This window comes from Erpetoichthys calabaricus, chromosome 5 (genome assembly GCF_900747795.2).
Source record: "Erpetoichthys calabaricus chromosome 5, fErpCal1.3, whole genome shotgun sequence".
Taxonomy (NCBI): domain Eukaryota; kingdom Metazoa; phylum Chordata; class Cladistia; order Polypteriformes; family Polypteridae; genus Erpetoichthys; species Erpetoichthys calabaricus.
Genome location: NC_041398.2, coordinates 115,149,533 through 115,174,019, shown reverse-complemented (window position 1 = coordinate 115,174,019; position 24,487 = coordinate 115,149,533). Strand labels below are relative to the sequence as shown.

General features: G+C 35.6%; 1 protein-coding gene across 1 annotated transcript in view; it reads left to right on the top strand.

Annotated features, from left to right (window-relative positions):
* pgm2 (phosphoglucomutase 2) overlaps positions 1 to 22,526 on the top strand; it is a 51,884-nt gene extending 29,358 nt beyond the window's left edge. The window contains exons 6-14 of the mRNA XM_028801987.2: positions 467 to 660; positions 4,233 to 4,422; positions 5,108 to 5,205; positions 8,290 to 8,470; positions 11,988 to 12,081; positions 14,499 to 14,628; positions 15,856 to 16,045; positions 17,868 to 18,001; positions 20,960 to 22,526. Of these exons, the coding sequence (XP_028657820.1) occupies positions 467 to 660; positions 4,233 to 4,422; positions 5,108 to 5,205; positions 8,290 to 8,470; positions 11,988 to 12,081; positions 14,499 to 14,628; positions 15,856 to 16,045; positions 17,868 to 18,001; positions 20,960 to 21,062 (1,314 nt within the window). The 3' untranslated portion in view covers positions 21,063 to 22,526. The remainder of the gene's footprint in view (positions 1 to 466; positions 661 to 4,232; positions 4,423 to 5,107; positions 5,206 to 8,289; positions 8,471 to 11,987; positions 12,082 to 14,498; positions 14,629 to 15,855; positions 16,046 to 17,867; positions 18,002 to 20,959) is intronic.
* The last annotated feature ends 1,961 nt before the right edge of the window (positions 22,527 to 24,487 follow it).

The following is a 24,487-nucleotide window of genomic DNA, read 5'->3' as shown; positions in this document are numbered from 1 at the left end:
TTGATTGTTTTACAAGGCAAAAATTTATTGTGATGTAACAAAAAAGCATAAATTATAAACATACTCCTCTTGTACCCTACAACACCAGGGGGGCTTCCAAGAAGTGCGCAAGTCAATTTGAAAGAAAGCTGATTCTACGGATGCTTTGATTATCTATAAAATTAAAAAGGCAATGCTAAAGAAGTGAAAATAGGTAGTATTGCCTACAATGCTAAGTGTAACCATGTGTACATTTTTTGTATTACTTAATGTTGTATTGATCCAATATTTGATTTGCAATTGTAATGTTAAGAGAAAATGTATCTAGCGTCTTACAGTAAAGGAGAAACATGGCTAACAGGAATTTTTTTATTTATTATTCAACAGTGAAATGAGTTAGAAAATTATTTTCTTCCATTTAAAAGGGTAATGCGTCTTGTTTATTCTTTGCCTAAGGTGCTTATTTTCCTTTCCCTTTTCTCCCAAGGTATATTGGAGCAATGGTTCTCAGATTATCCCTCCACATGATGCAGGTATAGCATCTGCCATAGAAGAAAATCTTGAGCCTTGGCCTCAGTCCTGGGATGAAATGCTTATAAAGGACAGTCCCCTACTTAAGGATCCTTATGCAGAAATCAATCGGCACTATTTCCAGGATATTCAGCAGCACTGCTTTCACAGGCAAGGGATTTATTTTCTCCTTCTTAAAAAATTGTGAAATTATGTCTGTCCCTCTCTCTAACTGTCTATAAATGTTAAGTCTCCGGCTGTAATACCATCCAGCTAGTCAAGCATTTGCCAAAACCTCCTCTAGAGAGCACTCACAGGTTCTGACAGGGAGTAGTCAGTGAATTCTTTAGTCTTGGGATCATTTCCTGCTACCTACTGAAAATCAAAAAGTAGAGGCAACTTATCTGTTACATGTATAGATTAGGTGGTAAATAAAGCTGGGAAAACTGACTGTATTTGTAGTGTTGGATCTCAGCCAACAGTTTCTTGTGTGTAAACTTTGGCGCTCCACTTCCTGAATGCACCATTGCTGAACAGTGTGCTGTAATAAAATTTATTTGAGTAGAAGGAGGTCATGCATGACAAAATTCACAGATGTATGTTGGTAACTATATTAGGCAAAAAAAAAAACAACTATCATCATTTTGGTCCACTGAAAATGGAACTATAGGGACATCTTTATAAATAAGAAAAATTGAACTGAGAATGACACAGTTGAATTTTCTTTGAGCTCATTAACATACATGAGCATTTACAGCCTATTACTAAAAGTATGTTAGATTTAGTAACTGGTAGCATCTATTGCTGTCATGCCCATATACACTTCAGCTTGATGGTATGTTGACCCTTTACTACCTATGTAACATTGGTTTGAATTTGCATATTTTTCATTACATGAGGTTCTGTCTATTGTTATTTTATCTTTAGGCAGTAATCAAGCTAATAATCACATCTTTTTTCAGAAGTGTTTGAAAGGTTGTTTAATACATTAATAGTGTGTACTGTTTTCTGTATAGTATAGCTGAATTTATTGCCCAAGTGTTTTAGACACTTCTTTTTTGGTGTTTTTTGTGTCCCTCTATTCTCCCATCTACTGTATATGATCTCTTTAGGTGAAATCTTGTACTTGTAATGGGCCATATTAATGGATTAATTGAGAACAAGAATATATATAAAGTTTTTGTAACTGAGAACATGAATATATAAAATGTTTATGTATTACAGAATTGAGTTTTTAAACATCAGGAATTGAATAAAAATTGGCTAATTTTAAGGGTCAAATTCATGCAAGAATACAGATAAATCAAAAGGGATCCCCAGCTTTCACTGTAATGGCAGTTCCACTATTGTGGTTTTATTTCTCTTTCTCTTCCTATGGGTGAATGTCCACCACCTTAAACTCGGCCTCTCCAAGAGCAGTATTTTATACTTGCCTTCAGCTTTTCTTTGTAAAGATTGTCTTGTCTTCTCAGTGGTTTTGTTGACAATGTCAACTCTGTGTGACCCTACAGTATGTACTTCTCTGGCTTGCATTTATATCTTCTTTCCTGTTTTAGTCCTGTCACTTCTTTTTTCACGAAATACAAACTATCTGTCTCAACTTCTTTTTCAGGCAGCATTTCTCTCAGGATTAGTCTACTACACTTTTCCAAGTGGAATTTACTACATCTACTATGTGACCTCTCCAGTTTATTCAGAAAGATGCTGTCTTCATGCAGTATTTTGCCCCTTACATTACTCCTATTTTTCATGTCATCTTTTGGCTTTTCATTGTGTTTTAAAATCCAGTACATCTCATGGTCTACCTTATAACTTTCTGCATGGCCACACCCCTTACCTACTAACTTCTATTTCTTACTTTTACAGATTTTCCTCTGCAGCAGCTCCTTCCTGCTTCTACTTAGTCTGTCTCCCACATGTAGACTTGCTGAACAGTGTAGATCATTACTATGTCTTGCACCTAGCTGTAGAGTTAGCTCCCTTTACATCCAGAAATGTAGATCTGAATGTAATCCGCTGTAATCTCTCAAAAATATAATTTAAGGATCAACCGCTTCAAAAGATATATTTTCATTACTTACGTGTTCTATGCTGTCTACTCAAATATTCTTACCACTTAAAGCACATACTGTATTGCTCCTTTACCATCTAATTCTTGTGGTAAATGCAGCTCAAAAGACTCAAATTCTCAATTGACCACAAACTTATTTTACTAATCAGTGCTTTTATTAAATATATCCTGATTTAGTTAATCAACTTGGTAAATTCTTTTGCCAGATAAGAGTAATTTTCTATGACCAAAATCTTGAGCCTTGGCCCAAGTCTTGGGATGAAATGCTTATAAAGGACAGTCCCCTACTTAAGGATCCTTATACAGAAATCAATCAGCACTATTTCCAGGATATTCAGCAGCACTGCTTTCACAGGCAAGGGATTTATTTTCTCCTTCTTAAAAAGTTCTGAAATTATATATGTCTGTATCTCTCTCTAACTGTCTATAAATGTTAAGTCTCCGTCTGTAATACCATCCAGCTAATCAAGCAGTTGCCAAAACCACCTCTAGAGAGCACTCAACAGGTTCTGGCAGGGAGTAGCCAGTGAATTCTTTAATCTTGGGATCATTTCCCCTTACATTACTCCTATTTTACATCTTTTGGCTTTTCAGTGTGGTTAAAATCCAGTACATCTCATGGTCTACCTTATAACTTCCTGCATGGCTGTACCCCTTACCTACTACTTCTATTTCTTACTTTCACAGATTTTCCTCTGCAGCAGCTCCTTCCTGCTTCTACTTAGTCTGTCTCCCACATGTAGACGTGCTGTACAGTGTAGATCATTACTGTGTCTTGCACCTAGCTGTAGAGTTAGCTCCCTTTACATCCAGAAATGTAAATCTGAGTGTAATCTGCTGTAATCTCTCAAAAATATAATTTAAAGAGCAACCGCTTCAAAAGATATATTTTTCTCAAATACATCATCAGTTCAGTCTTCAAAATCTTCCATTGTACCATCAAGACCCACATAGTCTAATTGAGAAAACCAAGACACAGATTAGTAAACCACAGCTCAGTCCTAACTGTAACACTAGCTACAACCCTACATCAACTGTTACTAATGTACCCTGAAAAAAGTATTCTGTGCCATAAACAAAAATATGTTTAAGGGTTATGAACTGCTTTCTGCTATGTGCATTATGTACTGTCATATGTGTACAATACTACTAATACTACTACTTGGAGAGTGTTGCTTTATTTTGTCTGGAAATGATAATTTCATATAATTTCCACCAATGTATTTGGAGTCCATATTTAATAATGATATATTTTATAGTGCCTTTTCCATGTTTAACTGTGTGCAGGACCATTGAACTTACCTGATCTTGCCTGCAATTTTAGATCGTGTTTGTTCTCCGTCCCAACCATGTCTCTAAACCTTTGAAGGAGGTTTCTGCATTAGAAGCACTTTTGATTCTGAGGATGCTGTGAAAGGCTTTAGTTCTCTGCCAAGTGAAGCTATGACTATGAAAATAACATTAGGACTGGAAGCCTACCTTATTATTCCTACGGTTAGAAGACCATATCCCAAAGACAGTGAATGATTTATCTGTTTGTGGCAATGCATTACTTTTTCTGTTTGTCCTGAATGTTGATATACTTTTATGTATACTTAACTTTCTTTAACCTAGACTAAACATGTATTTTGTATGTCACACATCATAACATTTTTTATTTTTACATACACAGAAATATCAATAAGACTTCCAAGGAAAAGTTTGTGCATACATCTGTTCATGGAGTAGGACATGAATTTGTCAAGTCAGCCTTTAAGGCCTTTGACCTTGCTCAGCCTTATGCAGTACCTGAGCAGAAGGACCCTGATCCTGAGTTCTCCACTGTGAAGTATCCTAACCCAGAAGAAGGAAAAGGTGTACTGGTATGCATCCGTTTTACTGTCTAAGTAAAAGTACTTTGTGTGCTCAAGATACAGGCTTGGCCAAATTAAGGTAGTAGACAAATTAGACCTACATGGAGTAGAAAACAACCTTAAGACAACCTTAACACAACTGAAGAAATGTATAATGACTTGGACAGAGAAAAAGAACAAACAGCAGAAAAAATCAAAAGAGTTACACTGCAGAGAACTCTGCAAGAAACTAGGACTACTTAAAAACATTATACAGCAGGGTACCAAAGCAAATTACTTCAGTTTTCAATTCTAATGTAGAGCACAGAAAATACTGATTTTTGTCATGTTTTATTTTAAAAATGTATGTTTATTTTAATGTTTATAGTATTTTCAAGAGCAAATATAACACTTACTGCCCAGATAACTAGCTTGAAAGATAATTTTCTTGAGGAAGCCTGCGACTTTTATACAGTACTGTATATGTACATAACAAATACCTTAACATCCTTTCAGTGAGTTATTCAGATCTAGCCTGCAGCAAGAGTTGTTCTCGGATATCTTGTTCTCAGTTGTTGTACCCTCTCATATTGTTTCCTGCATTAGGTACTCTGACTTACTTCTAATTTATCTTAAATACCTTTGTTTATCTGTGATGCATTTATAGATGCTGTTACACTGAAAAGAAGCATTTATGTGTCCTATTATTTTACAGACATTGTCATTTGCATTGGCAGCCAAAGAAGGAGCAAGCATCATACTGGCAAATGATCCAGATGCTGATCGATTGGCTGTTGCTGAAAAACAAGAAAGGTACAGTTAAAGCGCAGTCTCTTTTGAGAAGATTTAAGTTTGTGAAATCTTCAAGCCTATAGGGCTGGCTGTGGAAGTCTTTTACTCTTGAATATTTCCCTTAACATTAGGTGGCTATTTGGTGCAGGACACACATCATTTCTTTTCATATTTTGTCGGCCAAGTGATTCTGTACCCATGTGGTGTAATGCTGCAAAATCTGTAAAAAGTATATTTTCATAAAATATTTAGGGTAATAATCAGAAATCTGATACACTTTTAGCCATTATGATGTGAATCACCCTGCATAAAACATTATCTGATGACATTAAACGGTTAATTAATATTTATAATAAGTTCAAAGGCTTCTCTGATATGTACAAGACGTCTAAACAAAAAAGATAAACGTGTATTGCATGTATAAACATGTTTTGCTGGTGATTTAAGAGAACTATTGTGCATTAAAGAAATGTGCTATAGGCATTGGTGGAGCAGATCCAATGACTAACATAAGTGCAGAACCCGCTGTATGTCCATTCATTGGCTTTGCATTGCATTGCCTATCTTTTACTTTTCATTTTTGTCAAGGTAGACATAATGAATATGTTTACAGATCAAATAGTGCTTAATCAGAAATGCAATGTTTGCACTCCAATCTGATAAGCATTCACTCTCGACAAGCTTTTTGACCCTGTATGCCCTGTTATGGATATTTATTGCAGCGCTTTGTTCTACAGGAAAGCTACAAAATAAAAAATAATGAAATTAATAAAAACAAAACCTGACCCACAGGTGAATCAGGTGAAGGCTGACTCAAAAAAAAGCAGGATGCAAATTAAATTTTAAAAAATATACAAAACCTTCAAAGAGTATTAGTCACCAACCCTCTTTCTCACACCTTTCATATATAAAGTATTTTGATACGTCGGATTCAACAATTTTATTTCAGTCACGTATTCTTCTTCACAGGTTATAGCCCTAAAATAAAGAAAATAATAACAGAAGTTAAAAAATAGCAAATGTCATTGTTTTAGGTATTCGTATTTCAGGATCAGTATGTTGTTGAACATGTCTGTTCACTTTAACAGCAAGTATACCTCATGAATATGCCTTTTTTCACTTTGCCCATTATTAAAGAACAATATGTACTTGTTCTTTCTTGCAGATATGCCCTAGCTGTGTGTTTTATCATGTCCACCAGCTTCAGGTTCTCTTGGCGGAACAAATAGAACAAAATGTAGGAAAGCTGGCTTCATGTTTTAAGCTATAAATATTGTAACTATTGTAAAAGCAAAAAGAGTTTGTCCTTTCATACTAGTATAGCCTGGAGTGTCCTATAGTTCTGAAAGCAGACAAAGATCAGCAACACCTTCAATATGGATATGTCGATTCCAGGTGGTCCATAATCTTAGTAACTACACAAAGTATCTGGTCAGATTGTCTTCTCAAGCCACATCTTTCTAGTTAGTTCTCTGTGTAACTAGATAACTGACTGGAGTGATTTGTAGTCCGTTCTCTCCATCTCTAGACAGCTCATAGTCTGACTTTTTATTGTGTTCTTATCACTGAGGCTCATAAATATAAAACTCATCCCCCAAGCTATCTTCCTGGATTTGGAAGGAACATTCATAAAATGTAAAGTTTCCCTGCATCTGATATTCAGAGCTCATACAACTAAATCCACTCTTCTGATGTCACCAATAAATTAAAAAAGTGTACTCCATGTTCAAGGTCAGTACTACCTACAAATTTATCATTCTGAATTAGCACTTGGCAGAATCCCCTAAAGACTTGGGATAAGTAAATATTAAAGAAACCTAGCCGTTCTTCTCAGTTCTGTAAAAATGCGTGTTTTTAAACTGTAGCGGGGCCACATAGTGTTTAAATGTCAGTTGTGTGTGCGTCTCGTTTCATTGTCCCGTTTACTGTTTGTGCATCAGTTTATGCCGTCCCCGGTTTACTGTTTGTGCATCAGTTTATGCCGTCCCCGAAAAAGGGGACGGATGATGGAAGGAGACCACAGCCGCAAACCTGGAAAAACACCTGTTTTCAATCAATCAATCCCAGCCGTCACAGGACTATATAAGCCATCAGGAGGAGAAGGAAAGGGAGGGAGGAGAGAAGGAGATTTTGTTTCAACATTACGACCACGAGCAACCTGTACCTGTTTTCCATATTGCGCTTATCCATCCAGTTTGTTTTCCATCTGCCGGATTTATTTCAAGGACCTCACCACGAGATACCCCGGGGTAGGACTTAATCATCCACCACATACACGAGGATTCACGGTGAGGCTGTTCCATTTTTTTCCGGGGAGAATCAAACAACTCTATCACTAATTCAGTCATCCGCTTTCAGGTCATTTTCTTTTTTACCGGACTCACGTACTCATTCATTTTCAGTTTGTCTTTCATTGTCGTTATTCGTGTTGTGTGTTTATTTGTTACAGGGACAAGGGAGGGTTTTTGTTGTGTGTATATATATATATTTGGTGGTGTCTTATTATTGCTGGGGTGGAGGGATATATTTATGTTTCTATTTTTCTATGTCATTTTACTTAATACATATAACCCGTTTTACTTCCCGTTTTTGTGTGCTTATATTTTTCACCGTCGATTGTGGGGAAAAGTTCAAATGGTAAGAAGTACGGCTTGATAGTAGATTATTTCTCAGTAAATTATCCAGGCCACTGGTCTTGGAGGTGTAGCTGCCGGCTGGGTAAAAGGGGTCGGCCGTTACAAAACTTTTCACTTAGAATATATGTTAACTTGTCAGAAAACTGTTTTTGTTTTCTTTTAAATTATCATTTCAAACTGAACTTATCCATAAATGATATCGTAACATACAATTATAACAATGCTAGAGGTTATAACTACATAACAGCAAAAGAATATTAACAAACAATATTTCAGAAAAGAAGAGCACTTTGTGCAGTCCTTAACTCATTTCATTTTTCCTTTGCATATTTTAGTTTCTGAGAATTTTTGAATCCCTACTGCACAGTGTAAACTTTTATTTATAATTTTTCACATACATAATGAAACTTCAGTATAACACAAAGTGTTGATTCCTTAACTGACCATTTCTCATCTCTACATATTTTAGTGGAGAATGGAAAGTATTTTCAGGAAATGAGCTGGGGGCCTTACTAGGCTGGTGGATGTTTACCTGCTGGAAAGAACAAAATAAAGATCCTGCTGCTGTCAAAGATGTGTATATGTTGGCCAGCACAGTCTCATCAAAAATTCTACGTGCTATTGCTGTTAAAGAGGGCTTCCACTTTGAGGTACTGTCAACTTGGGAGTTTCACTAATATTCTTGTTTTACAAATGTGGAAAAATATCAAACATTTAATTTCTTTGTTCAGCCTGGGATTCTGTGTACATACACTCTCTAGTTTATTATTTTGACTAAAGTAAAATAAAAGTAAACCTTTTTTATCTGTTCGATTATCTCTTTTCTTAGTGTGTGTGTGTAAATACTATATATACTGCATGTGTATACAGTGTATATAAAAAGTCTACACACTTTTTTTTCTACACTTCCAAAATCACAGATTTTGTGTAATAAAAAATGGAACCAAGATAAATCCTGTCAGAACTTATTCCATCTTTATTGCAAATCTGCAGTCTATACAAAGAAGGTGAAAACAAATCAGAAATCATGTAGTAAAAAAAGAAAACAAATCATACAAAAACCTGTTTGCATTAGTTTGCACACCCCCTAAACTAATACTTAGTTCAAGTGCCTTTAGATTTTATTACAGCACTCACTCTTTTTGGGTAAGAGTCTATCAGTTTGACACATCTGGACTTGGCAATTCTTTGCCCACTCCTCCTTGCAAAAAATTATGAGGGCATCTCCTATGAGCAGTTCTCTTCAGGTCACCCCACAGATTTTCGATTGGATTAATTCTGGGCTCTGGCTGGGCCATTCCAGATCATTGATCCTCCTTTGATGAAGCCATTGCTTTATTGATTTTAATGTATGCTTTTGGCCATCATTCTGAAAGGTGGAGTTCCTCTTCATCTTCAGCTTCCTACCAGGTGTTTGAAGGTTTTATGCCAAAATAGATACTTGGAGATACTCATGATTCCATCCACCTTGACTATTTATCTATATAGAAGATATAAATATATAAAAAAAATAGTAATAGTAGTAGTGAAACAGGACAAACTTTAAATATCAATTAAAAAAAATGTAATAATTTGTATTGAGAAGAATTTATATTGATAGCTTTCGAATCCGAGGGCCTCATGATATACAATATTTTTGGTTTTGCTATCAGGGACAGGAATGTATTTGTGATCGCTTTGCCAAAAATGTAAATGTTGGCAAGGTTTCACTGACCAAGTGGAAGGTAGGTACGTTCCAATGTCAAATATTGCCACTATATTTGATCGTATTCAGCTCTGACGGGACAGCATCCACCACGTGAGGATAAGAGCACGAGGCCATGGTATCTCTGCCAATGAGCAGGTACCCTCTAAAACACACGTAGCTGTGATCTCTCTCAAAAATGTCAAAACGTTACTCTTTAACAATCTCTAGATGATAATGTCTGCTGAAGAAGCGGGTATCGCTAGCTAAGTGGAAGCAGGTTACGCTCCAACACGTGACAAGAGGTAGAGCGACTTGAACGGAGGCTGTCGCGTGAGTGAGGATGGTCTTGCCTGGCTCCCTACTCCTGAGGTCCCGCCTCCCCCTCGGTCCCCAGCCTGTCTCTTGGATTCGCGCAAATAAATCTCTCATGAAAAGCAGACAGACTTTGGATTTTATATACCGTCTTTTTCCGAAAATAAGACATCCCCCGAAAATAAGCCCTATCGAGATTTTCGGAACTTTTTGTAATATAAGCCCTCCCCCGAAAATAAGCCCTAGTTAAAATAATGTGAAAAAAAGAATTCGTTAAAAAATGCTGTTGATTTATTAAGTATGTTTAGCTTCCCTAATACTCGTATTTCAGAGAAATGTTTGAAATAAAATATTCCGAGAAATTCATTGTTTACCTCTACAGTTCGTTTCAAATTAATTCTTGGAATTTATCTTAAAAATACAACATAAGGCAGCATGAATACATACCGTAAATATTGTGTCCGCTCTGCTCTGCTGTGTTGTACTGCGTCGCGCGTATCGCAGAGTATGGTCGAATGAGGTGGGGAGGGGGTGGAGGGGGGCATGCATATGCGGAATGCGACGGAACGCGTCGTTGGCGCACACTATAAATAATTGTTCGTTAAGGCAGCAGTCTACATTGAGCGACAGTGCAGATACAATGTTTGTTCATTTCAGTCTTGTAAGTCTGATTATTTCCTCATACGTAATTTTATTTTTTATAAAGTGAATAATTTTTAACCGCAGTTAAAATGAGTACAAAACGAAAGAGCTATTCCGTCGAGTACAAAAAGGGAATTGTGGAAGACTCCAGGGGTGTAAATCTTGATTTATGACGATGTTCCAGAAGAAGATGACATGACTGTAATTGAATAAATTTTAATTTCTGTATTCTGTGTAAAATAAATAAATATTAAATAAAAATATATAAATATACTTTTATTTTTGTCCTCCCCCGAAAATAAGCCCTAGTGCGTATTTTGGACCAAAAAAGAAAGTAAGACAGTGTCTTATTTTCGGAAAAAGACGGTATATAGATAAATATATATGTAAATATAGTATATATAATATAGTAAAGGACGGCCCACATAGGTGAGTGGCCCAGCCAGGATGAGGCAAAGTTCCTTACCTGGATGGGAGGCCAGCCCATTGTAAGCACAACAAGAAAGGCAGGATGTTCCTTGGTTTAGTCAGGAAGACGGCAGAAGATGCCAGTTTGGAACTGAGTACGCTAACGTCCCAGGAGGGTGGGATTGAGGAACAATACCCGGCCAGGGTGATAGAAGGACCAGGGAAGACAAGGGATGCTACCACCTAACGTAACGGGTGAGCATGTAGTCCTCACCAATCACCTGCACAAGTGCACCTTCCTTTACATTACATCCTCTTTAATAAAATCCCTGTGTGTGTCCATGTGTGTGTGTCTTCTGGTGAAGTGCGCATGAGCGGGGCACGGTGCAATGCTTCAAAGGCCGCCTGACGCGCCACACAAGACAGAGAGGACGGGACCTATAAAATATCGTGCAGCCGATCCATTCGGATTTCGGTAAATGAGGTAAGACCTAAAACATAACGCACGAAAAATCCAATCGGGTACTGAGACGCGGAGACCAGCTTCCCCAAAGAGGTGGGATTAGTGTTTGTTGTTCACTCTGAGGATGTAAGATTTGCGATTAACAAAGTTGGCTCGGTAAAGTGTTTTCCTAAATATACGAATTTTCATGATATTACAATAGGATGACTTTTAAAAGATTTATTTTCGTGCACATAAAATCCGTTGCTGGGGAGACACCATACATACAATAATCATTGTAATGTAAAATACTTGCTGGAGAGATGTATTACTGTAAGAGAAAATTAAAGGCACACAATACAGTGACGCATATTACAGCCACATACAAGCCAGTGTTACTGTAACAGAAAATAGACGGTCCTTTATCATTTAATATAGACTGTTCCTACTAATGTTTATGCACTACTATTCTAGCGCCCGTTATTGTAACAGGCTTAATGTCTAGTATGTGTATAAATTGCTACATACTGTACAGCAATCTATACAATATATGCAATCTATATATAACATTCTCTGTCTCCTTTTCTACTGACTATGGTGTTATATAAGTGTAAATTAGTAGTTTAACTGTTAGATGTGTGCATGTTGGCTAATACATTTTTGGATTTTTTATTAGGAAACACTGACAGGATTCAAATGGATGGGAAACAGAAGCCACCAGCTGCTAGAACAAGGGAAAAAGGTTTTGTTTGCTTTTGAAGAAGCCATTGGTAGGTTTTCATGCAGAAGGATGACAATGAGATAATGTCTTCTTTAAAGTAATTCTCACAAGAGATTTCTAAAGACTGAAAAAAATCTGCCTGTACTGTTTTGTGTAGCAAGAGTTAGATCTTACCTCCTTTTTTCAAACTAGAGTAGATAAAAAAAATCATTTGGATATGCTGTAGTAGCAAGTTTTGTCAGGTGTACAGGGTACAGTGAATTTTTAACTTGAATGTCTGACCAACATCTCCTGCATCTTGGTAATCCAGAAGGAAGTGAAGTAGGTTTGATATCCAACCATTAGAATGGGTGCTGTATTTTCACTAATGCGCTTAATATCAGACTACAGCAAGTGAAACAAAACCTGGCAATGTACACTTGATGTGAGTGGTTCATCCACCTTTGTTAAAATACTAACGGAAGGGATTGAAACTAAGACCATCCATGCCAGACCCCATTTTTACCCTTAATATGTTCTGAATCACCTTGTCTGATATTATACACTTGGTTCTTCCTTGTTTAGATAATATTTTACTTGTTCCCAAGAGGAAATTAAAACTTTACAGAACATCAAGCAAAATATAAATATTATAATAAACAACCCCATAAACACGCATAAGAACTTATGGGATGTATAATAAGAAAGCTGCTGCTGTGAACAACAGGCTTGAAGGTGTCAATAAGATGAGGACCTTATTGTACCACAGTTGTACCACAGGTTTATATTTAAAAGTATTAACATCTTGTATCTATAAATGGAACATGCTGATTGAAGTCTGTTGCCCTGGTTGAAGTCACCAGCATTCTAGGGTCAGATTATTCATCAGTAAAATATTAGTAGCAGGGTGAATCATTTCTGTTGCTCATGTAGCCATGATGATGTATCTTATGTCCTTGGGCAGTAATGTGGTCTAATTTAGTCAGCACTTCAGTGTTTGTCTTTACACATTTAATTTGAATTATAATGTGTTGACTTTTTAACCATTGCTCATTAACCTAAATCTCCACTTCACACCTGTCCTTTCCAGAATGTCTGATCACAGAATGTCTGATCATATCAAATGAAACCCTTCCAACATTAAAATAATGTCGGAAATAAGATGTTACATCGGTTTTCCATAATACCCAAAAATACCCAAAATGTCATAGTACCTAAATTCAGTGTGACATGCCATGAGATATGACAGTTCATTCAACTTATTTAAAAGTGATCAAACATTCCTTGTTATGTGGAGGCTGGCCACTTCTGAATCTTTTCCACTTTACTTTTATCCTCGCTCTGGATCGTTGCCTTTTCCATATTTGGATAAGTAGCTCCTCTAGTAAAGTGAAAGAGAGCACCTTAGGCAGCAGAGATCACAGTGCTACCTGCTGAGTACAGGAACATTTAATATATCTCACTTAATATTCCATTGAGTCTCTTATATTCTCAGATGTTGTAGATATAAGGTAGTCATCAGATCCTAGCATGAAGTTTGTCAGAAAGACATTTTAGACAGTACAACTCTCCAAACTCTCCATTCATAAATTTGAAAAATCCTTTCATATATTTGTAGTACCAACTAACAAGCCAGAGGGTAAATCTTAACAATAGTAATTAATACATTAATAGTTGTTTTTTTTAAAAAAAAGAGAGAAAGACATTTGCTGAGCTAGATTCATTTTGAGCTAAACATGTCTTTTGGAATTAATGTCTAAAGGCCTGTCTTAGTCTCATCGAGCCAGAAGCTATCTTCCTAGTTGCCTTCAAGAGACAGAAAGTGTCTTCTTACAATGTGTGTATGATTTTGGATATTATTTTTTGTGAGATACTGCTTCTGTCTTGCCATACTTGTGAAAAATGTGCTCTGTCGTTTTACTATGCAGGAAGAAGCCAGTTATTGCTGTACATTTCCATATGTTTTTTAAACCTATTTGTAGCCTTTCTTTTGAGCTTTCTCTTTACCCTGTTATTAGTTTTGGAAGAGCATCTTCAGCCAATTGTCTTCCTCAGCTTTTTAGTGATAGTGTTCACGGTGTTCAATAAGATATGTACTACCTTCGACATTCTTCTCCTCCTGAATTGTACGTTTCAACAACAAGATCTTGTAAATGTTTTGATAACTCCTTTCAAGCCATGGTTGGCTATGCATTAAGCAAAAAGGAAACCCAACATAATACCTTTAACTGATGTCAGGAGCAAATTACCTTTTGGCTGCATACTTTACACCACTCCTTACTATCCTGTTTTGTGCTGTTAACTGTTTTAAAAAATAGGCCTTACAAAGCATTGTTGGTATTGCTTTCTATTATAATACAATATATGAGGAAACACTGCAGGTGCCTTTAGCACAGACCTTGGGAAGAATAATGATTATCAGAATATGAGCAATTGTTGAAGTAAAATTGTAAGTCAAAATATGAATTCATTTTCTTTCTTTTTAAGGTTATATGTGTAGTCCTGTAGTTCTTGATAAAGATGGAGTGAGTGCAGCTGCTATCACTGCAGAAATGGCCTGCTACCTTGCAACTAAAGACACATCACTGTCTCAGCAACTAAAGCATATCTATGAAGAGTAAGTGCTTTTGTTTCAAAGACCACTCTTAATAACCTATTGGAATGACATAGATATCATATGGGGACCTGGTATTTTGCTATACTGTATGAAAAATAACAAAAAGGAAAATGTTGACACAGCTGTTTGTTTAATAAACTTGTTTGTCTGTTTGATCAGCTGCTGTAACCAATCTTCCAATTTCCACCTTGAAACTTCTTGAAACCAATTCACTTCAATGTATTTCTTCTTATAATCTGAACAAGCTATGTAACATAAAATTATTCAGTTCACAGTCACAGTAGCTGGTGCTTTTCCCAGCAACACTGGACACAAGACAAATCCAGACTGGATATTAGCCAGTTACACAGCACATTCACACAAACATCCACCATATATTGGACAGATTTAGAGTAACCAGTCTTATAGTACATTTATAGCCCTCGGTCAGCCAGCTACCCAGACAAGTAAATGATAACAACAAAATGCCATGAAAGTCTGATAATGGGGCTGTAATTTATAACATACATCAATTCCAAGAGAGAGAACTTCATCAACATAGCAGTAACACCAAGAAGATAGAAATAAAGAAAATAGTTAATAGAACGAATCAAAATAATTCTTGCAGTTATTAAATTGACAACAGCTACAGTAGCAATTCTGAGAAAAGTACAGCATACTAAAATAAGAAGTTTACATAAGGAGACAAATACAAGGTAGAAATGCAGAATAAACCCTTGATGCTATTGCTATACCACATTTGGTCAACTTCAACAGAATTACTTTAGCTTTCTGTAATTTTGATAAATTCATCAAATAATAAAGTGCCATTTGCTTAAAATACCTGTCTCAATGCTTTCTTTTTTTTTTGCCCTATTTGATTGTAACCAAGACCAGAAAACAAAATTGTGAGTAGTAACTAGACTTACCAGTTTTAAGTAAAATCGGAGAAAACCTGACTACCTGGAAAAAAATATCCACGTCGACACACCGAGAAAATGCAAACTCCACACAGAGAAATCTTAGACTGGGATTCAAACCTAGGACTATGGATCTGTAAGAGAGCAGTTTTAACTACTGTGCTGCTAGAAGGGAAAAACTTTGCAAAACAAACTTCATTAAATTCGAGTTAAATGATATCTATGACTGTAGATAGCTTATAACTGTATCCGTTCTAGAAAAAAAAATTAAAATGTACTACCAGGATTAAAAAAAAAAGCAAAACTTACTTTGATTTTTCTTTCCTAGGTACGGTTACCACATTACTAAGGCCTCTTACTTTATCTGCTATGATTCAGAGACAATCAAAAAGTTATTTAACAGACTAAGAAACTTTGAAGGTGAAGGCACATATCCAAAAACCTGTGGCAGTTTTACAGTATCTGGAGTTCGAGATCTCACCACAGGTTATGACAGCAATGAATCAGACAAGAAAGCTGTAAGTTAAATATGTTGTCATTTTTCCATGTTTTTAATACATATAATAAAGCTTCAAGACATTAACAGTTACAGTTAAAAATACATTTGTCCAGCTTTTACTTTTTTACTCCAACTGTTAACACTGTCCCGACCAAAATGCTGAATGGGTTATGGAGAACATGAATAATAATTAAGGCTGGATTTACTGTACCTTTACTAGACTGCTCAGCATAAACTGTTAAAATGTATCGTATACTACAGTATTATTTTAGTTTAACAGACCTATTGAAATGCTGTTAAAAAGTATAAGAAGTGGTGTGTTAAACAAATGCTACTTAGCCAATTTGTCACTAGACTCTTCTCTTGAAAGCAACACCAACTAACACTCTTTTAAAGGACATGTCCAGTTCTTAAAAGAACAACTTTATCTAAACCTTTCACAGCTAAACCCAGTGATTTATTATACCCACCACATATCTACTGCATGTCAAACTGTTGAAAATCCTTTGGCTCCATTTTATTAAGGTTTCCCCATCTGCCTGAGACTCAACATACTTTAGACCCAGCTGTCCATTCCGTATGTACATAACCTAGAACCTCCCCTCGGCAGCCTTTTAACAATAAAAAAAATTCTGTTTATTGGTGGCAAAAATGTATTTCTGTCCTGTCAGCCTGTATGTAAATTATAAAATATCTGTTAGAGGCAGGGCACGTGAGAGCTTTCAAGTATTGCTGACTTAGTATATAATTCATTTTGTAGTTTTGTTGACAGTGATAAATGTGGGTACTGTTGTACAGGAGCAGGACCTTTTAAAGCTGTGTAACTTGATTAATAACTCACTCGATGCAAATCATTACTTCTGGAGTAAGAGTCTTAAACTTGATTTGTGCCAAATGTAACAATATTCATGTTTGTGGGTTATATTTTAATCCTATTAAAAGGCACTTTGAGACCATATTCACCAGGTAGAGCGCTATATGGAATTAACATTCACTGGTGGTTCTATGCTTCTTACAGTGTTTTAATTGTTTTTTTATTTATCCGTTAAATTGTTTTGAAAGTATTAATATATTTTTAAGGGAATCAATGAAGGATTCAATAGTTTCTCTCCCTGATCCAAAAGATGCACATGTCAGTTAGCCTGGCAATTCTAAGCTCAAAGGGCATCAGGGTGGATGTGTCTGTCTAAGAGTGTGCCTTTCAGCCAAGGGCATCACATCTAAAGGTGGGTTCTGTTTAGCAGCCAGTTCTGCCGAGGTAAGGGCATCCAGTAAATGGTTACCAGTAATTTTATGTTAAGGGTGCTGCTTCATACCAACTAACAAATCCAATGTCATTCATTGACTGTGTGTGGTTTGTATTTCTTCCTGTGTCCATGCCTGCTAGGGTGACAAATTCTAAGTTGACTCTTTGTGAATGAGTATGAGTGTGGCATGACTGTTCCCTGTGATGGCATGATTATCAGTTAGTTCTATTGTATATCATAACCCAACACTCTTAAATCCACTAAATACAGTTCACTGTCACAATGAAGTGGAGCCTAACCTAGCAGCATTTGAAATAGGACAGCAGTCCAATGCAGAGTTCGCTAATGTACACATAAGAACTACAATTAAAGCTAATTCTTAACAGGGGATTTTTATTTAATTAGAGTCAAAGTTATTTAAAATATCGTTGCCTCTAAACTTGAAACGTAGCATAAGTGAGTTGCAAGTAAAACCTGTACTTATATCAATCAGTTTTATCTGTAAGGGTTGTGGGGATCCAGAGTGTATTTTAGCAAAATTGGTCATTAATAAAATAACATTGAAATGAGTTAAGATTTATTTTTTCCTAACAGATTCTTCCTACCAGTAAAAGCAGTGAAATGTTAACATTCACTTTCTCTAATGGAGGTGTGGCCACAATGAGGACAAGTGGGACAGAACCAAAAATCAAATATTACGCTGAGATATGTGCCCCTCCTGGTAACAGGTGACTCTAACTTTAACAATTCTATCAAAATTATGAATTATATACAATGTACTATTACTTAGTCAAAAATGTACTAATACATCTTCATTGGCTGTGGAAAAACATTGAGTAGCAATATAGTATGCTGGTAATCCACGTAAATAAATACAGCAAAGGTGGTAAATACAGTAAAGTGATGCTACAAATGATTTAGTGTGGCAAATGTAGTATGTGTAAAGATGGACTGAAGGAATTTTACATGAACATGTTCTAAAGATGGTAATAAATTACTGAATTATCTATGTATTTTAGGATCTCTAACAATTTGTTTTATTATTCAAATTAAAAAAACAGTGTAGCAATGTGCCTTCTACTGTGTTATACACTATTATAAATATATATTTATAACATATTACTATATTTGACTGACATTAACACCAAAATTGAAGTTGAGAGAAATAATATTGTTTTTTTTTTAATACTATAAATTGACAAACTGCACTCTCTTTATTTGGCCATCTGTTTATAAATTCCACACAGTCCTTTGCAAACCTTTAACAGTACGCAGAGTTAGATATGACGAAGATGCTGGCAGCTCCTGCCCATCACATCATAGACGACACAGACACAGAGTATATACTGTATACTGTAAAACCGAAAAGGTCTCCTAAACATGTCATCTCAGTAGCAGTATTTTGTTTTAGTCTTGTGTATTTTGTAATTTATCAAATTGTACATTTTTTATATTTGACACTGCATTTGTGTTAGTAATAATTAAAAAATAATGTCAGCAACTCTGAGTGAAAACTGTATCCTTTCAGGAAATGTCAATAATTTATTATATTAGTATTGTGCATATTGTACAAAATGCAGTATAAAAGTATGAAAAGTTTATTTGTGAATATGTTTTGAAATAATGTCTCCCATAAATATTTTTTTTGTCATAAATACAAATAATTATATGTTCTTCACCATCTAAAATATTTAAAATACATTTCCTAAAATAGGTTGTTGTCATATTATGAATGTATAATCAAAATATTGTTTTGCCGCTTGTTATATTCAGAGTTCAGTGGCCTTACCTCATGAAGTGGAGTAAAAGTGTAAAAGCATTTGCTTCCTTTCTTTTTGTTTCATTCACTTTTGCCGAGTGTCTACATATCAAAATGTGTGAGTTCTACCCCAGCAGACATACACACAAAGAAACAACGCAGGCACATTTTTACCATCATATGATGTACCACAGCTACTAACCCATAGTTAGAATGGAAACTGATGTAACTGGAAGAAGTGAAAAGAAAGTAACATGCCACACTGCCATAAAGAACATTACTATTTTAGCATGACACCAAACATGTCATATTCTCCTGAAGAAGATGGTAGCTTGGCTTCACCCACTGCACTCACCTTTTTAAAGCTGCACAGGCTGGCCACCCCTCCACAGCTTACCTGACTCCCACTACTGCCCTATATGATTACTTTGTGTTCCTGATGACTTGATTGTTGTATGTGGGCATAACATGCATTTGCATTTCTACTTAAGTTAAATACCATCACTACACATTTCTAGCCAACTCCAAATGTGGCCGGTGTGATCCATCACCAGATAGTCAAGTGCCATCCAATCATGATGCATGCTAATGAAGGTGTAAACACGTTTACTTTGCTTTACCTACAAGTTCTTGTCTGTGTCCAGACTGCCACTCTCACTTGATTTCATGCACTGACAGATTTTTTCACTCAATGCTGATTTTAATGTTGATTTCTTAACCTGCTAAATGTCCAAAAAAGAAAAGATGATAAAGATAGAAGATAATTTCAAGAGAGATGTGAGGCAGAATGTATGATTGTGACTGCGTATCGTTTGTAAATAAAATATGGCAGTAGTTGATACATCCTTGTCTGTGTCAGTTACATAAAGTGTTATTTTTGTCTCTCAATAAAATTGAGTTTGACATGTCTGATTTAAACTGTGATGCATTTTACCTATTGAAGCATCCCTAAGTAGAAATTCAAATAGCTGACAGTAAGGTCCAAATTTCAAACAGAACCTATGAATACCATACGTTGCTCTATAGAGAAACTGCTGTTAGCTTTCTTTGCGTCAATATTCGGGATGATCTCTGCAGGCACAGCATGTCAACATACGTGGCATAACATAACTGGCAATGTTGTCTGGTATAATTCAAGATGTACATTGGATAAATATATTACAATTAGACATTTTTATCTTTATACCATGTATTGGTGTCAGGATTTAAATTTTCTTTTTTTTTGTATTTTTAATGTTATTAAGGAGCTTGTTGCTGTCTTTTATGTCATCAGCGTCACTATTCAGTAGCGGTTACCAGGCACATGTGTGTCTCACATAGCACACAACATCATGTCCACCAACTTATTTAAGTTTAATTTTGAAAGACATCTGAACTTTGTTTGAAATAACAGAAAGACTTGTTAAGATAAAAGTGCTAGTTTCTTAAGCAAATTCTTTTCTGACTGTGAGTTTTGGTTGTTACTTTTTGCCTGTTTTTTGATTAAAAGATTTTTTCTTTTCCATTGTTTTTTGATTTTTTTTTTTTGGTCTGTTCAGCGTAAAGAAACCTATGTCTGACTATTCTTTTCTATTACCGTTAAAAAATCAACACTCCCTGTCTTAAAACCCTAAACATAACTTGCTGTTGTATGAAAAAAGAAAACAGTCCCAGCAATTGGCCTATCAGAAACAAAATTGGCCATAATGACATTTTAATCAAAATGGTGGTGAAGGAAAATAAATTGGAGATAAAGAGAGAAAAGAATATAGAATATCAATCATGTGACATTAATTGTAGTGTCTTCTTAAATAGTTGCCTGCCTGAAGTTTTGAAACTTTTCGATTATATGCTTTTTTTTTTTTTTTTCAGAAGTAATCAATACATAAAGTAATTACATGTAAATTTTTCTTTCATTTACTTTTTAATTTCTTTCTCTTTTTCACAGTGACCCAGAGCAGCTAAAAACAGAGCTTAAGAGCTTGGTGGATGCCATTGTGGAGGATTTCTTTGAACCAGAGAAAAATAATCTAACACCTCAGCCACAGTAGAGCAACATTACTTGAAGTTTATTACTTGAGTTTACTTAAATGGTTGTATTTTGAACAGATTCAAGGCAGTGCATAATTATTTAGGTATAATAGTATGGATGCTTTTGTTTTTATATTTACATCAAGAATAGTCTTATACAACACATGGGTCCAGAGCTGTTGAAAGTATTCTACATTTATGGCTCTAACTGGAAGTATGAATTTCCTTTTATTCTATTATAGATTCAAAACTGTAACCATTTACCTAAGTTGTCTATTAGTTTTATCTAAATATGCACAGACTATAAAATGAAATTATTAACATAATTATTTTTATTTAAAAAGAAGTTTCAGTGTAGTAATATCACAGTTGCTATAAAATATTTTTAGTCTTGTCACTTAATTTGAATAATATGTCCAAATTTTAATTTATTACTCCTTTGTTTCAGACATTCTGATTTTCCATGTTTGTTCCATTCAGTTCTTCAAACACCTAATTTAATTACGCCATGGACTATTCAAGTTATCGATGTCTGTATTCACATTGTGGACCCAAAAATTACCAAAAGAGTCAATTTACTCAGAGTACAGTACTCTAAATCTGTTAACCCATTTAAGTGATATCACTGATTTTTATGAGAAGTTTGGTTTTCTTCAGTGACTAAACTACAGTACCTAAAGCCATGTACAGATGACAGTATTTCAGAGCTCCTGATATATTTTATTTGTTAGATGATATGGTGGTTATTTTCGTTGTCTGAAATAATCACATTCTGCCATGAGTAGAACTGAGATAAATCAGATAAACTTTTTTCCTTGAATAGAGTGTAGTACTAAGAAAATTGTTTTTGTCCTGGGGCTTTTTTGGAATTTGCTGTTTGTTTTCTAAAATAGAACTGGTATGTGCTGTACAATGTACAGCACTCCATCCCCAATAATGGTCAGTTAGTCATTCCAAAACCAACCAAATCCAAGTTAGGATCACATGGACCAAAACCTTCCAGCAGTACTGGCCACAGGACAGGAAGCCAGTCCATCACATACTGAGAGGTAAACTGATGTAGGCACAGGGAGAATATACAAACTGAGCCCTCTGCCACCATGTTAAGACTGATAGTTGCTCCTTTGAATTGCATTTGGATTTTGTATTCATTTTTAAGGTGGAAACTCTCCTTTGTTGTAGTCTTTGATGAGATATTTGATTTCCAGTGCAAACACAAGATATGTTTATATGTTTTATATATCATTTTTGTTTATTGACTAGATATGTGAATTCATCTTTAAAAATTTTATTTATTAAATACTTTTTGCTGCTAATTTTAGGCAATAACTCAAAATGCACTGGTAAATTATACAAGCATATATTTTTTAGGATTCTTTTAAACTACAGTAGCTCATACCTTTATCATTCATTGACACTTTATGTGAATGCTGTATATGACATATTTTAATATATTCACATTCTGTCCATAAACTGCTACAGTTGAACTACCTAGTGTGTATTTGTGTGTTTCTTCTTTTTGTAATCTAAATTGTATAGTTTACGGTAAAAGTAACAGTCAGAGATGAGCACAAGTTATGCCCAGTATGCATTTCCACTATTCAGTCAAATAAAATAAAAATAGAGCCTACATACAAAGTTCATTTGGAGCAGCAGAACGAAAAACATTGTTTCTAAAGGAAATGAAAACTATAACTGATAACCAACCAGAAAGAGGCAGCTATAGACTAGAAAGGACTGTCATTAATAGTGAACAACAGAAGGGAGGCTACTGATGGCATGCAGAATATGTGAAGGAATGTTGAAATCTGAGAATTTCAGCTGAAATATCAATCAACAAAGCTCCTGTTAAATTGTTAACACCTACACAAGCATTACTACAGGGAAGAACAGTAAATGCTGAATTCCAGGAAGATATCACAGAGGGTAAGAAAGAAGACATTCAGCAAAGGGATTAGATACAAAGTGACCTTGAAGCTTGTGTGTTAGTATTGCTCAGTCACTCCCCAAACCTGCTTCTTCCAATGTAACAATTGTAGAGTGAGCCAGAGGCATTATTACCATTATCAGTTACAAGGCATAAATTATTTTTATGTAACACATGCAGACTTGGAGCACATGAATTCATTTAAGAGTACAATACCTTAAGAGTTATGTTACTGTAAATATACATATCTAGGTATATATACAGTCCGTACTGTAAGTGATGCTAATATAAATTATTGGTAACGAAAGGTCATTCATGCACTTGTTAGTGTTGTATCTGTACTATGGTCAAGCACATTTGTACACATCTGGAGACGCCAGCCAACCTAACCTGGTCATCTGTGGGTTAGGAGAGGACAACACATGTATCTCGAGTGAACCAGTAGGACAGTCAGGCCTGCCTCACACAGACAGGCCAAGATTGAAATGTAGGACTCTGGAGTTGTGTGCCTTCATGCTGGATTCACATTTCCCTACCACAAGCTAGGTAAAATGGACTTTAATTATTTTATTTGTCTCCTCTGGCTATGTAACTGTCCACTTTTTTCTCCTCTTTAAGTTGTGACAAAATAGTAGGTAACACAGCTTTTACTTTTGGATTGATCATAAGCCTTTCAAATCCATTAATACTGAATACTAAAAATACAGAATCATATTTACAGCTTTTCCAGCAGGCACTTCTTATTTTTGTAATTCTGGATATCTCCTATGGAAGAAAACATAATGGCAAACTGCTCCGAACTAGTTAATAGTGTCCTGCTGCCTCCTTCGGCATTTTAGATTTAATGCTTTAACATTGAGTTACCTTTTTATATACTGTATTCTCATCTAAAGTGAGCTAAATGCAGGTAGTGGACTAAAACTATCCATAATAATTGGTCTTTCTGACCAATACCACTCTCCTGTTGTGGTAAAGAGCTTTGAGAAACTGGTACTGGGACACATTAAAATATTCCAGATAGTAATATGCACTTCATACCATCCAGCAAAATCTGGAAAATAAAAACTGCTATGCCAAAGTCTTCTTTATAGACTACAGCTCACCCTTTAACACTGTTGTACAACCAAAGTCAACCATCAGTCTCCTTGATTTATTGTTTAGTGCCACCCACCGCAACTGCATTTTGAACTTCCTAACCAGCAGACTCCCACATGTGTGGACTGGCAGCATCACATCCTCCATGCTAACCCTTAACACAGATACTCCACAGAGTAATGTGCCTGTGCTCTCTTATGTTCTTCTTGTTCACCACTGACTGTGTGGCCAGACACAGCTCCAACTCCATCATCATGATGACACCACAATCATGAGACATCTTGTAGAGAAGAGGTCCACGTGCTGATTCAGTAGTGCCGGGACGACAAGTTCACCCTTAATGTCTGCAAAATCAAAGAGCTCTGGTGGAAGGCCACACTACCATCTGCATTAAAGAGAAGCTATGCAAAAGATGAGCATCTT